The sequence below is a fragment of the Nannobrachium achirus genome (genome assembly GCF_963921795.1).
Source record: "Nannobrachium achirus genome assembly, chromosome: 9".
Lineage (NCBI taxonomy): Eukaryota > Metazoa > Chordata > Actinopteri > Myctophiformes > Myctophidae > Nannobrachium > Nannobrachium achirus.
This window is the reverse complement of record NC_137818.1, coordinates 62,128,242-62,143,241: the sequence shown is the minus strand read 5'-3', so window position 1 is coordinate 62,143,241 and position 15,000 is coordinate 62,128,242. Positions and strand designations below refer to the sequence as shown.

At 43.6% G+C, this 15,000-nt stretch overlaps 1 protein-coding gene across 1 annotated transcript in view; it reads right to left on the bottom strand.

Moving 5' to 3' along the window:
- plxnd1 (plexin D1) overlaps positions 1-15,000 on the bottom strand; it is a 228,366-nt gene that overhangs the window by 43,950 nt on the left and 169,416 nt on the right. The window contains exons 23-26 of the mRNA XM_080732967.1: positions 14,005-14,135; positions 9,065-9,263; positions 5,818-5,964; positions 1-21 (exon numbers count right to left, since the gene is read on the bottom strand). The exon at positions 1-21 is cut by the window's left edge and continues 136 nt beyond it. Of these exons, the coding sequence (XP_080589093.1) occupies positions 1-21; positions 5,818-5,964; positions 9,065-9,263; positions 14,005-14,135 (498 nt within the window). The remainder of the gene's footprint in view (positions 22-5,817; positions 5,965-9,064; positions 9,264-14,004; positions 14,136-15,000) is intronic.

Below are 15,000 nucleotides of genomic sequence, written 5' to 3'. Positions count from 1 at the left end.
CTGGAAGGACACGTTGATGTTCTGCGAGAAAAACACAACACGTTTTATTTTACATTTTAATCAGGAACACTCACGTCAAAGTAGATTTAACCATTTATTGAATACAGTTAATCTTGGCGTTAAAGGGCTCCGCATTCGGAGATGTTCTGTGAATTTTATCCATGCGCTCTGAGCATGCTAAGCAAAATCAGGGAACGCTAAGCAATACCCCCCATAGGGATACAATCAGACAATCACAAGTATTTGAGCTTAGCCAGACTGATCGTGAAAGGTGGAGGCTGGGGTGGAGGAGGCAGCTAGCAACGAATATTCCGAAGCTTCGGAAACCAAGCATAGGTAGAGAAAGCCTAACGGGTTCATTTGTATACTGTCAGACTTGTTTGGGTCAATTTAGACCCCCTAATCTTTACTCTGTGGGTTCGTTTTGGCCCTAGGGACCTAAAGGAACCCACCTGGAAACCACTTTGAGAACAACTGGTTTATTCCAACAATCATACTAGTAAGACGCCTCAGGGCGACAAGCGACCTTGCCCTAAAGGGCGAGGTCACGCCATGTCTTCGCTATCTGGCCAGTGATGTATATCGAACCAGTTAACCATATATGGAGATCATTGTACTGTATATGGAGATATACTGTGAGAGCCCAAACATGCTTACTCAGTTATTCGTTATGTGAAAGTCCTATGACGTCTATGACATCTGACATCCTACATACAATCCCTTTTATGCCCATACATGGAGATCCCTGTCTGTAGAACCAGCAACACAGATATCGGCTGTCTTGGCCATGGATTCTGTTAGTGTGGCCTCCATATATGGGCATTCCCATATGAAGTCCCGTTAGATATGGGCTTAATATTGATGACATTAGGGATCTCCATATTATGGGCATAAAAGGGATTCTGTGTGGTTCCCCTGACATCACAGTGATGATAGAGATAGTGATGACAGAGCTTGATGTCAGAGCAGCAAACCCATAGACCGCAAAAAAACGTACAGGACGGACGGAGACATGATGTGCCGTTTTACATACTAAACTGCGACCTACGGTCCCAAATAAAAGCTAATAGCACGAGTCATACGAAAATCAACCCAGGGATACCGGTACAAAATGAAAAACATAGATTAGACTATATTTATATATAAAAAGAGACAAAAAGACAAGACAAGAGGTAATATGAAAAGATCAGCTAAATGTTGTTCTGGAGGATATAGACAGTAGTCAGTAGAGAAGTACAGCATATGTAAAAAATATATATTTCAACTAATCCATCTATCCAGTAGACAGAGAGAACACGAAACATTTGTATTGATTCAGAAGTGTGCCTCAATATTCTGGGGAAGGTAGGAATAAAACAAAAAAAACATGATCCTCCACAGTTGTTAGATTTCAGAGAGATTAGATGCAGCTCCCTCCACAGATATTTGTCTCTAGGAACGTTGGAAGCCATGTGTAGTACAGGTACAGCCCCTGTCACACTGCCAACCCCTTAAGGCGGTTGCACACTGCTGCGTTTTTCGGGCGAATATCGGAGTGAATTTCGGAGCACGCAAATAAAAAAATCAACCTCACGTTATGTCAATCACGTTTGCACACTGCCGCCCGTTTCGCGCACCACTCGGTCCCTTGCTCTCTCTATCAATCTCTCTCTCCTTGCCCTGAAAAACGCATTTCGCAACGAAAAACGCAGCAGTGTGCAACCACCTTTACTGCTTGGTCTTGCCGAGGGTTTAGACAACCACGTCTCCTAAAATATACAATGGATTCAAGAGTGTCACACCAAATTCCGGGCCCTGGGTACAAGGATTCACTGTGGGGCCCCCATGAATGGGAACACATTATGCATTATTTTACGCTTTAACCATTGAACAATAGCAGATATACAAGCTCACAGCGTGGCACCGAGTGCCACGCTGCGAGCTTGTAGATCTGCTATTTTTGAAAAATCGAGAAAATGTGTGCAGGGTCTTTGAATATTTTTGACACGATTCTATAAATATCTTCTAAATCCTTCTAATGTTTCTATGTCAGTGGTGCTCAAACCTTTTCATGTGAAGGACCCCCAAAATGATATGTATTTGGCCATGGACCCCCATCTCAAAATATTTAGTTCCAGGGAACCCCCAGAAGCAAAATGTTAGTTTAGTTTTTCGCTTAAAAAATACATATATTCAAAGATTTACACACATTTTCACATCTTTTCAAAAATAGCAGATCTACGAGCTCGCAGCGCGGCACTCGGTGCCGCGCTGTGAGCTTGTATATCTGCTATTTTTCAATAGCTAAAGTATAAAATAATTAAGGCCCCTCCACCTTGGGCCCTACTAACTCAGTCCCACTCCCCCCCCCCCCCCCCCCCCAGTGTGACGCCCCTGCATGGATTCAAGAGCCGCTTCTCTTCACCTGACCTGAGAGACAGGAGCTCCACCGGAAGTGCGTAATGCATGTGACTGACGGAACACGATTATGCCTCTCGTCTGTGCTCCCTGCTGAACAGGCGCTCCGACCAACCTGTAGGAGACGCTAGTCCAGCGACAGAGAACCTGCCAGCTTTTACATTTGACTTTTTCTTGAAAAACGGATGCTAAAATAAAAATAATATTTCGAAAATATGTTATAAAAAAATAAGCTTTATATATGTGTTTCAATTCAAAAATGAACACAAAAAGCGTAAAATAATGATAAAATAATCATTTTGGCCATTGTCGGGCCGACACTTTGTTTACATCCTAGTCTAACACTATCAAAGAATAGACTTCTCCTTTAATCACTGCCAAAGTCTTATAGCTTCTCCAGTTGCCCTAGACTGCGTTCTCCCGCAGCCAGGAATGCTGCAAAGACTTCAATTCCCAAGATGCATCTGGAAGTGCCCGAGTCAATGTTCAAATTCAGAACAATGGATGTATCTCGGAATCTTCTCTCAGTTTGCGTTTTTTGATCAAAACAAGCCCTTTTCTACAGACCATAACTAAAGCAAAGGATGATTGCGGTTATAACGTTTGTCTGCCACTCCCAACCGCTTGTGTAAGGCCTTTCGCCCTTAGGGCGTCTTACTGGTGTTTACGACTAGTCACATGGTGCCAGCGCCGGCGCCCCTATAGGCAGACTACGCAGTCTGCGTAGGGCCCCCAACCAAAAAGGCCCCCACTGCCCCCCTCCTCTCTTCAGAAAAGAACGCACCGAACTGTCTTTTGACACCAGCGCTACTGCCATCTTAGCCTGAATGAGACATCTCTGATTAACCTTGTCCCTGATTGGCTGTCACGGCTCTTTGCCATTGTCCCATTGGCCAAAAAGAAAAAGGAGACCACATTTCTTGACTCTGGAAATCTTTGGGAGTTTCCGCCCGCCCCCCCCTTCAGAGTCTAGTGTTTGTTTACTTTCGCTTTGACAATGCACCTTTATCTTTCTGGATATGAGAGAAAGAAAAAGCGTCAAACGGAACTGCAGCAACAGCGATCAGGTAAACAGAAACACACATTCAAATTGCACTGTCAGTTGTAACTTGTGTTGTGCGATGGAGCCATGTTGCTGCTGCTGTTCTGGCTTCTCCGCCTCTGTGTAAGGCTGGTCATAAAGTAATTAAGTCATAAAAAGCGCAATTTTCAAAGCGGAGAATCGGTTTATGACCGCAGCGGGTTCTGCACGTTCTCACTCTCAATAGTATCGCGTCCCTCTCCCGTGTCCCATGTAGACTACTAGTAATGGAAAAAGTACTCGCATGTTTTACTTAGTAAAAGTATCAATACTGCAATGCAGAAATACTCTGTTACAACAAGTAAAAGTCCGGAGTAAAAGTACAATATTTGCCGCTGAGATGTGGAAATACTCCAGTATAAGTAAAATAACCTGAAAATGAATTGTGCTTAAATACAGTACTTGAGTAAGTGTACTTAGTTACTTTACACCACTGCCCGTGCACTAGACACACAGTAACCATGGTAACCACTCCAGTTATTTTAACCCTTTCATTTTAAGCAAAATCTTTTACTGTGTGTAAAAAAAAAAAATAGCCGATCTACAAGCTCACAGCATGCATTGTCTCTGTCTATGCCTGTATATTAAAGACAAGTCCCTAAATATTATTATATTCATATAACTATATCTATAGGATATATTATATTTTTATTGTAGATTTAATTTTCTTCATTATATCTAGAACAATCGGTGCCGTGGTAGGCAACAAGTCCAATTCTGCTGCATGTATTGTATGTGTAAGTCACTGGGTATGTGACTTACACATACAAGGTGGAAAAATCACCTTTTTCCACCTTGGGGCAATGCTTATTTGGGGGTATTTGTCCAGTCCTTTGTTATGTTAGGCTATTTGATGCTACATTGCATGACAATTCTGCAATTTGGCCTATTTATATACAAAACCCAGAATTAAACCCATTATAAAATTGATTAAAACACAATAAAAAATTATATTATTTTTTCGCGGGCGCTCGCTACGCTCGCGCCTGCAGGAAGGCCCCATAGCAGAATCATGCTTAGGGCCCCCGTGGGCCCAGAATCGGCTCTTCATGGTGCGTTCCTGATGCCGTCGAAAATAAGGTAAAAAGTCGTGGGAGAGGCTACAGAATTAATTAAATAAATACCTGTCAGTCGATGTGTTAAATTATTATCTGTGTTTTAGAATTTCCACAGGGTATTTCATTTTGAATGGTTAAGCGGGTGAAGACAGATCTATTTCACTGTGTGAGACAACAAAGAACCTTGAACTGTGTGTAGGAGTGCCTGGAACACAGTGGTGGGTAGAGAAACCTTACCCCTGCGCCGCCCGGGCGCCCCTCAGTATGGGTTTTTAAACGTCACTGTGATTTAATATCAATCAGCCACGCCAATGAATCTTAATTGAGCGTAAATGTTTAGTGAGATTTTAACGCGGCGTGACATTAAGTGCATTTCTACAAAGCAATGCGTTTAGCGGGGAACCTCCCAACCAATTGGGTGTCAAGGTTGTGACACATGACCTGCGTGTGTGCAGTGGTGGAAAGTAACTAGGTATATTTACTCAAGTAAAGTACAATTTGGAGGCACTTTTACTTTACTTGAGAACTTACATTTTTTGTCAGGCAATTCTCCGAGGCAAACATTTAACTTTTTACTCCAGTTATTTGAAAACTTTAGTTACAAGTTACTTTGCAGATTTAAATTATTATTACAAAACATAAATTATACTCATATACGTTATACATATTGGCTATTCAAAAATAGACAATCTACAAGCACACAAGCGTCTTTAACTTTGGCGTCACTAATTCAGCTGTTCGGTGCCACCAAGATTTTGTGACTCCCCGAACCAACCAAAATAAATTCAGCTCTAAAAGTGGAGCATGAATCGGCCCTTACTCTTACCTAAAAACCCAAAGTATTTTTTCCATCTCTGGTGTGTGTGTGTGTGTGTGTGTGTGTGTGTGTGTGTGTGTGTGTGTGTGTGTGTGTGTGTGTGTGTGTGTGTGTGTGTGTGTCTGTGTCTGGTGTACCGTTGTTCCCTATTGAGATTGGCACATTTCCTGGGGCAAGCTGCCCAGATCAAACATGTCACACGTGTCTTCTTATTTTTTTCACTCTCAAAAAGCACCTGCAATGTAGTGCATTTGAAACTACATTGCAGTGCACATCATGGGGTGATCACTGCTTGCCTCCTTGAATTGTTTTATTTTTGTAAATTTTCTGTTTATTTCGTTGCTGAGTGAGGTCAGCAGACAAAGTGACATGAGTGAGATGAAAAACCTGGGTGAAATGTGCCAATCTCAACAGGAAACATTGGTATGTGCGTGTGTGTGCGTGTGTGAAGAGAAGTGTCTGACCAGTGGCTTAGCCTCGATGTTCTCCCTCAGCAGCCACTCCTCGTTGAGCGTGTAGCGAGCCTTCCCCGTGATGGCGTCTATGGAGCCCTTGTTGATCTGCTGCTTGATGGCACACAGCAGCAGGAAGAACGGCTCGCCAACCGTCTCCTGGAGAGAGCAGAGCAGTGTTATTAACATATTTTACTCTTTTGAATAACACACCATTTAGTCTTAGTCCTGTCCTAGTCTTCTGAAATTGATTTAGTCTAGTCTAGACTTAGTCGACTAAATACCAAAATATTTTAGTCTTAGTCCTAAGCCCCTATCAGAGTCGGTACCGCGGTGAAGAGCTATCCACCGCGGTGTAGTCTTTTTGAGTCATAAAACTACAACGTTACGTCATTCCTCGCGGTGAAGAGCTTTCCACCGCGAGTCCCGACACATCTCTCTGTTTTTACTATCAGACAGATAGGCTCTTCACCCCGTTCACTGATTGGTCGATCTAGACCAGTCAGTCACAGTGATAGGACTTCACCGTGACTGACTATGATGGCCTCCACTTATTTTCTGACTTTAGGTGGACAGCTTTACACCTAAAATTTGCGTGAATAGCTCTTCACCCTGGACTCTGATAGGGGCTTTAGTCTTTTGGGATTAGTCTTAGTCCTTTAGTCTTCGTCTTTTAGGCCAAGTCTTTTGGGCTAAATACAACCACAAAACTCTGAACAAGTCATTGTCTTCTACTGCCTGTTACTTGGTCAAAATAAACCATAGATAAAAGATGTATTCGGCTTTAATTTCATTGCAGTTACATACCAGTGTTAACTTTTACAGCCATTAGTCTGGTACTTTAGTCTTAGTCTTAGTCTTAACACAAATAATAGTCTTAGTCTTCTGAAATAGTTTTAGTCTAATCTAGTCGTATCGACAAATTATCAAAATCTTGTTTTAGTCTTAGTCGACGAAATGAACACTGGAGCAGGACAGCCGCCAGTGGCGTCAGTTCAGCAAAAGCTACGGTATGGCAACATTGCACGCAAAGGCGTGCTTACAAGACACCAGTCATGTTGCCATGCCTCAGTAAACAGCATGATGATGATTACTATCAGTGGAGAGTATTATTTTATTAGTTTAGAAGTACATTTTATTTTGTTTCCCCGGGAGCCAAGGTATGGCAGCTGCCAAACCTTGCCATACCCAATTGACGCCTCTGGCAGCCTGCGGAGCAACAAGATTTATTATTTGACGGCAAAACGATATTTGCCTGTGGGGAATTCTGCTTAAAGGGCCAGTTGATTTATTCACACACGTAATTTCACATTATAACCCCCCCTCCACACATACAACCCCCCCTCCCCCCACACACACACACACACCCCAAAAAAACATAAAACACGTTTAGCCTCCAAAGTCATTTGTCTTGAGAGGTAATGAGAGTTAATAGTTGGAATTTGTCCTCCCGTGTATGACGTCGGGAGGATGCACGGTTCGTTGCGGTGTTAAATAGCCGGCTTGGTGAAAAATGAAAGAAACGTCTTGGTCTAACAGGTTGATTACAGAAGGGAATGGGTTACAAATATGTATTTAATGCAGTGACTTTGGCTTATATATTTTTTACAGTGAGACTCAAAATCAAATGAATTGAATATTGCTTTTGTTTTGTTATCATCATCATCGCTGCTTTATAAGATCTTTACAGTACATTTATAAGTGAGAAATTATATTTTTGCCCACAAATGCCCCAAGACATGATCTATGCATGGGCGTGCATGATCCGTGCACTATGAATTACATGGAAGTCTATGGAGACTTGTGGCATCCAGGAACTTCAAAGAGATTTTTTTTAAATGCAGCGAATGAGTTAACTCAGTGATTCTCAAAGTGGAAATGAATCCAGGGATTTTGTGGGTTCCTTTATGGGGGTCTGTAACTCTAACAGCATACAAATGGAACCAAATGGACCTGTTAGGGTCCATTTGGTTCCATTTGTACACTGTCAGAGTTAAGGGGAGACCTTGAAATATAAAAGTTTGAGAAACACTGGCTTAAAGGGGCCCCACCATGCTTTTCAAAATATATAAATACTAGACCTTACCCGTTTGAAGATATGTGCTCCAATATATGTGCAGAGTGTGGGTTATGGAGAAAGTAACTGTAACTGGTGCGTGCGTGAGAATATGTGGGAGCATCATAATGTAAGGAGCAACCCATGGAGGAGTGTATATTTTTTGATGGATACAAATAATTTAACAGCTAAATTAGGTGAATAGAAGTATGGGGATGTATGCGCTTGCTCTACATAATTTTGCCATACCCGTCGGAAGATAAGACACACATCAAATGCACCCGGTGCATTAGTGACCCGTGCATGCAGGCAAACCACATATATAAGAGAGAGAGAGAGAGAGAGAGAGAGAGAGAGAGAGAGAGAGAGAGAGGGAGAGACACTGCAACATTCCTAACTGTGAGATTGGTGTGTGTGGGGCTACAGATCCCATGGCCTGGAGGAACGGACCGTAACCCTGACAACAGGGTGTAGTGTTGAACAGAAGTGGTAAAGAAACGCTAATAAATAGCTTGAATTTGTGAAAAATGGAAATCGGGCTCCGTCACCGTCTGTATAATGCTAATGGCCAATGCCATGTGAAATTTGGGATCAGTTGCTGAAGAGATAAAGGTGGAAATGCATTTACTGACTGACTGACCTACTGACTGACTGACCTACTGACTGACCTCTCTAATTATAGTATGAATTGGTCCATAATACGGTTTTATACAGGTTTTATCCTAAACAACCACTCGGATATTTTAATTTCATGTTCTGTCTGTCTCTAATTCCAAGCCATTTCAGATGCAATACCACAATGCCCTTTGTTGGCAACAAGGTGCTGTCTTTGGGCTAAAATTGGAACGATACACAGAATATTAGCATGGTACGATGAGAACCATGTTGACTCAATCCATTCAAGCCAATTTTAGTACCACTTTATCTCATGGTTCCACCTCATATATATATAGTCTCAATAGAATATAGCCTCCCAAAAAGTACCGCCCCCTTCTCTAGGGGCCCAATAGGAAATGAGCCCCTTTGTGACATAAACAAGGGGCCGATTTCAAAAGAGTACCGTTCAGACACGCCCATTCAGAAAATCACTGAAATGAAAGGCAAGGCTTAGAGTTAATGAATGGTTTTTTTTGGGGGGCTGGAAGAGACACTCGGGAAACTAAAAAACAGCCCCTTTAACTCCCCTCTCCCCCTTGGCCTCACCTTGAGGTAGCTGTACATGCAGATGGACATCCAGTTGGTCAGCATCTTCTCCACCACAGACTCGGTGCGCCGCAGCATCAGCTTGGGGTTCTTGGACGCCGAGGCGTCGATCAGGTCCACCAGCAGGTCTTTCATGATGCTGGTGTAGTACTCCAGCTTTCCATGGAGGGCGATGGTGAGCAGCGATGCCAAGCTACATCTGAGGGGAGGGGGATCATAAATAATGATAAACTTTATTTGTACAGCACCTTTCATGACATGAAATGCAGCTCAAAGGGCTTTACAGCAGTGGTTCTCAACCTTTTCAGGCCGCGACCCCCAAAATAATCATATTTTAACTGGGGACCCCCCCACCCTGACGAGCACCAAGAGTTGAGGCGTTACATTTTGTATGACACGATTCTATTGTGAAAATAGCAGATCTACATGCTCACAACACCTCACGTTGCGAGGCGTTGTGAGCATGTAGATCTGCTATTTTCACTATTTCTGCCTCTAATATTAGACAATTTGGCCAATGTTTAATTTGTAATTTTAGAGGTATTAAAAGGTCCTTAAATTGTCACTTTAGAAATGTGCAGATACCCTCTATACACTTAAACTTTATGTTGGTTTGTTTACTGTCGAGTGAGAAAACAATGTTGCACATTAAGTTAATCATCTGGGGACCCCGCCAAAATAATTTGGGGACCCCCCTGGGAGTGGGGGGGTCCCGACCCACAGGTTGAGAACCACTGCTTTACAGAGCAAAAAAAAAACTAAGCACAAGTGCTTAACAGAAAAGGAGGGGGAGGAAGATGAGTGGACAACCCCCCCTTTCTCAAACACAAAACAGACGGCCCCACTAAGCAGCCATGTCACCGCGCGGCTCGACAAGACATTTATAAAAATAACCACATCATTGTATGACCGCAGCAACAACATCACCTCCCCACAGCCAGCCCCCTCCACCTGTGACTGCAGAGTCCTCCTCACACAGATTGTGATCTAACACAGGGTGATCTAAATCAGGGTGAGTGAGTCCAGAGAGGTGCGGCGGGGATTTCCATGACAAAGCCTCATTCATCCAGCCGGAGCAAAAGCAAAAAAAAGCATCAGCTCTGTCAGCGCTGACACTGAGCAGCGAGTGGGCTGTGGTCTCGCCTCTGGAATTTCTCTATGGCCTATTTTTTTTTAAAAGATACTCCACAATGACTTGTCTCTGCTTCTCGTACGAGCACGCCGCGCCTGACAGAGCTACGCTGGAGGGAGACCCCACCAGGTATTGTTGTGGCGCAGAGGCTGTATGCAACAATTTCCGGGAACACAGAAAAAAGTAAAGTCGCACAAAGTCAACTACAGTACATTGTCTTCTTTATGTGCTGTAACTAGGCCTGGAATTTCATCATTTTAGGGGCAAGGCCACTTGGCCATTGGTGTTGTCCATTTTTTGAGGGCACAAAGGCCAAATGCCAGGGCAGAAAGGCCATCAATAAAACAAGATTTTAGTCCATTGAAAGAATTTGTTGAATTTAAGAGTTATAAAACAACCTAATCTGCAGTGAAATGGATAAATGATGGTATTTATAATCTGCCATGCTCAGCCCTGCACCAATCAAAGTCACTGGATTGGCTTAAAGATGTGGACTTAGGGGAGTTAAGATTTCAGAATATCAACAAAAGGCACTAGTGTCTACATGACAAGAAAGAGAAACTGGTGTCTACTGTCTACATATTGACAACAAAGTGACAGAGCAGAAAGTGGTACAGTCAGCTGGGGCATTAAGGCCACTGTGGCCTCAGGTCATGCCATTGGTTTGAGGGGCACAAGGCCAAACTGAGGGGCAACGACGGCCATGGCCTTCATGGCCTCCATGAAATTCCTGCCCTGGCTGTAACTGATGATAGCGAGCAGGTTTATCGCATTATCATTTTGTAACGTTAGCAAAACATTATGTGCACAATAAAATAATCGGTGTGCTGCAAAACCAAGTCCAGAGACATGGAGACAGGAGTTGGAAAGAGTTTCTTGTAGGCTGTTTGGTGTGGAGACACCTTAACACACAGATGACTAACGGGTCATTTTGACCGATTTTGAGATCGCAAAGTGCAATAACTCTTCCCGTGAAGGTTTCAGAAATTTCCCCTAACATGACTTTTCCTAAATACTCAAGATATGCTCGTTTTTTTCCCCCTTCTGAAACGTTTCCTAAGTATGAAATGATATACCATTATACCACTCTGACTGTAAGTTATAAAGACAGGCAGCCGATTTCCGTGTTATCCTACCTTGGGATGGGTCTGTTATCACCCCTGTCATGCCTTGGCCAAGGCTCAGTAGTCGGACTACTAACTACCAGGAGCTGGTAGATCCGTTATCGCCCATAGACTTGTCATTGCAATGCGCATGCGCCAACGCACGTTCACAGGAACAATGTACTGGTCGCTCCCTCAGTGAGAATCGAACCCGGGCCGTCGGATCACCAGTCCCCGACGCTACCGACTGAGCTAACCAGGCAGCTGGCGGACTTTCTTTTTTTTGCTTGGTTTTACACATGACTCGGTAACGGAACGCGACGCGGCGGTGAAAAATACTATGCCTAACCCTAAACCCTAACCCTAACCCTAACCCTAACTCTAACCCTAACCCTAACCCTAACCTTAACTCATCTGCCGCCCAGCACGTTTATAAACGTTCTATTTTGCCCAGCTATTTACCGCCTTACACGTACATAAACGTTCTATAGTCTTTTCATTGTTTTACAATTGATGGTGCTCTCGTGCTGCCTGTGACTTAATACAGTAGGGCAACATCAAAGGGAACCAGGTCATTCACGTGAATGAAGAAAAAAGGTCAAAAAACTGCATTGAAATACATGTTATCAGGCAATCCAAATACAACAGAGAGAGAGGGAGAAAAAGTCTGCAGCTGTTTTAGACGCGACAAGCCAGGCTAGCCAGCTAGCCAGCTGAGGAGAAAAAAGAAAAAAAAAAGATCGGTTGGGAGGCTGGTTGAGATTTGAATATAGGATATTTATAGTTAGAGTTAGAGTTTAGATAGTTGATTGATAGCCTAGAGATGACAGTAGAATTCGTTTAGATTTGAGTGTATTTAGGTGAAGGCACTCTGTATTTATAGTGGGAGAGGAGGACGCGCACACACACAGGGGTGTCACAAGGGGGGAGTGCGAGTGGAAACCCTACACTACTAGGGCCCAAGGTGGAGGGGACATAATTATTTTATACTTTAGCTATTGAAAAATAGCAGATCTACAAGCTCACAGCGCGGCACTCTGCGAGCTTGTACATCTGCTATTTTTGAAATCCCCCCTATGAAGAACAATCATGGGGGTCCCGCAGTGAATCCTTGTGGCCAGGGCCCAGATTTTGGTGGGACACCCCTGGCCACACGCAGCAAAACAACATCCATCCATACGACACGACACACAATGAAAAAAACGGAAAAAACCAGGGTCCTACCTGATACACTGTCACCTCCTCCCCCCCAGTGCACTCCTGGCTCGTAAAGATATTCCATTGATAAACAAACAGTCTGCTGGCTCGTAAAACTATAATCCATGTGGCTAAACAACAGTAAGGAAAATGATCCAATGGTCCAGCAAACTTTTCTCTGCATCGATCTGAGTTTCCGTTAGCTAAGAAATCACGTGACATAACACAGGCAGGGGCGTCAATTGGGTATGGCAGGGGTATGCAGCTGCCAATGCCATACCTTGGCTACAGGGGGAAATAATAAAAATTTACTTTTCATCGTGCCTGTTGCTAAGGTATGGCAACATGCCTGGTGACACCAGTCATGTTGCCATACCTTAGCTTGTTCTGAACTGACGCCACTGAACACAGGGATCAGCTGGGGGGGCTCGTCTGTGTGTGTGTGTGTGTGTGTGTGTGTGTGTGTGTGTGTGTGTGTGTGTGTGTGTGTGTGTGTGTGTGTGTGTGTGTGTGTGTGTGCGTGTGTGTGTGTGTGTGTGTAAGCACTTGGTTTCATTTACCCTAAAATGTCATGGTTTCATTATCTGAGAAATCACGTGACCTTCCTTGTTGCTTGAGACATGCGCGTGCATGTGAGTGTGAGTGAGTGCGTGTGCGTGTGTTGAGTGAGCACACAGTACCACAGCGCCATCTATTGGCTTGAAACTAAATAAGCGACTTATTCATGCTGGTTTCATAAAAAGGCTTTTTTTAGGCTTTTTTATTCAAATTAGCCCATGTTGGGCCAGTACAGTAGTCACTTAAAAAATCAGGGAAAAATCAGGAAACAACATTTAAACCCCATTTATTTATTGGTAAAAGTATATTTCTTCATCTTTCCATCGGTATACTCCATTTGTTCATAGCTAAGAAACACATTTTTTAAATATTCATTGAAAATTAGTCAAAATGCTCCAAAACCCTGACATGTTTTGGAAGAGTTTAATAAAAAACGTGGGGCAGGCAATGTGTTAACCTCAGTAAAACAATGGCTAAACCTAATGCTAAAAAAAAATATCGGAGTGGCGCATCCATCTCCGTAGCGTCCTCAGTAAGAACACATGGCTAGAATTCCTAACCCTGTAGTCCCATCCCAAGGATATGATAACACGTGTATCAGGTGCACGACAGGTCTCACCCATTCCTCCCCCTCCCAGAAGCAAGGAGAGAATTTCACACCTTTTGCGCTCCCCATTTTAGAGGTCAATTGAAATGCTAATTCACATTTGGAAGACAATAGAACCCCCGCTGGCAGCAGGGGAGGAGGTGTTGCTCTCCTGGGCCAAAAGGGAGATAATTTACCTGTCAATTTGACTGATAAATGCAGTCAGAGTGGAAGTGTTTTTTTTTCAGTCACCCAACTGTTAAGGGTCCATTTGGCTATCTCATTCGTACACTATATGTATGCACTGTAGTCTGTAGTAACCCAGCAATTCACCTTGGAATAAAGTGACCTCCTCCTCATTTACCTGTCTCGCACGGCAAAGTCCTTCTGCTGCTCCAAGGCGTGCACGAAGGTGACCAGGAAGTGCTTGTTGTTGAGCAGGGTGGAGAACATGGTGATGCCCTCCTCCATGTTGGGCCGCGTGGTGCTGGAGGACTAGAGGAGAGAGGGAGACAGAGGAAGGAGGAGGAGGGTTACACCGACCGTCCCCCACGTGAGCTCATTTAATCCGCCGAGGCCGGGAAACGCGTCTGTCACGCAACCACTTCAGCCTTTGTTTCGTGTATACTTTGGCTATTCAAAAATAGCAGATATACAAGTTCGCAGCGTGGCTTGTAGCGAGCTTGTAGATCTGCTATTTTCTCTAAAACCGTGAAATGTTTTGAATGTACCAATGTTTCTGGCCGACATTGGCACATTTCACTCAGGTTTTTTCATCTCACTCATGTCACTTTGTCTGCTGACCTCACTCAGCAACGAAATAAAAATAAAATAAACAAAAATACAAATAAAACAATTCACAGGAGGCAAGCAGTGATCACCCCATGATGTACACTGCAATGTAGTTTCAAATGCAGCGCTTTTTTGAGAGTAAAAAAGACACGTGTGACATATGTGTGATCTTAGCAGCTTGCCCCAGGAAATGTGCCAATCTCAACAGGAAACAACGGTACATATAATTCTAGGGGTCCTTGACATTAAAAAACCTTGAGCACCACAGATAAAGAAACATATGTTTTTTTCAGAAAACCATTAGGACTTAGAAGACGTTTTTAGGTTATTTCTGAGGCCTTAGCGGGTTAAACCGGCATTACACCTGCCATCCCACCTCCCTGACCTACAGTACTGTACACCTCTGTCTTCTGGTCTAACGGTGACCTACTGTATCCCTATGACGGCTCTATCTTATTATCACAGCCCTTACGCTCCTCGCGGCTTCCTTGGGCACCTGCTCTCTCTCTCTCTCTCTCTCTCTCTCTCTCTCTCTCTCCTTCTCTCTCTCTCTCTCTCCCTCTCTCAC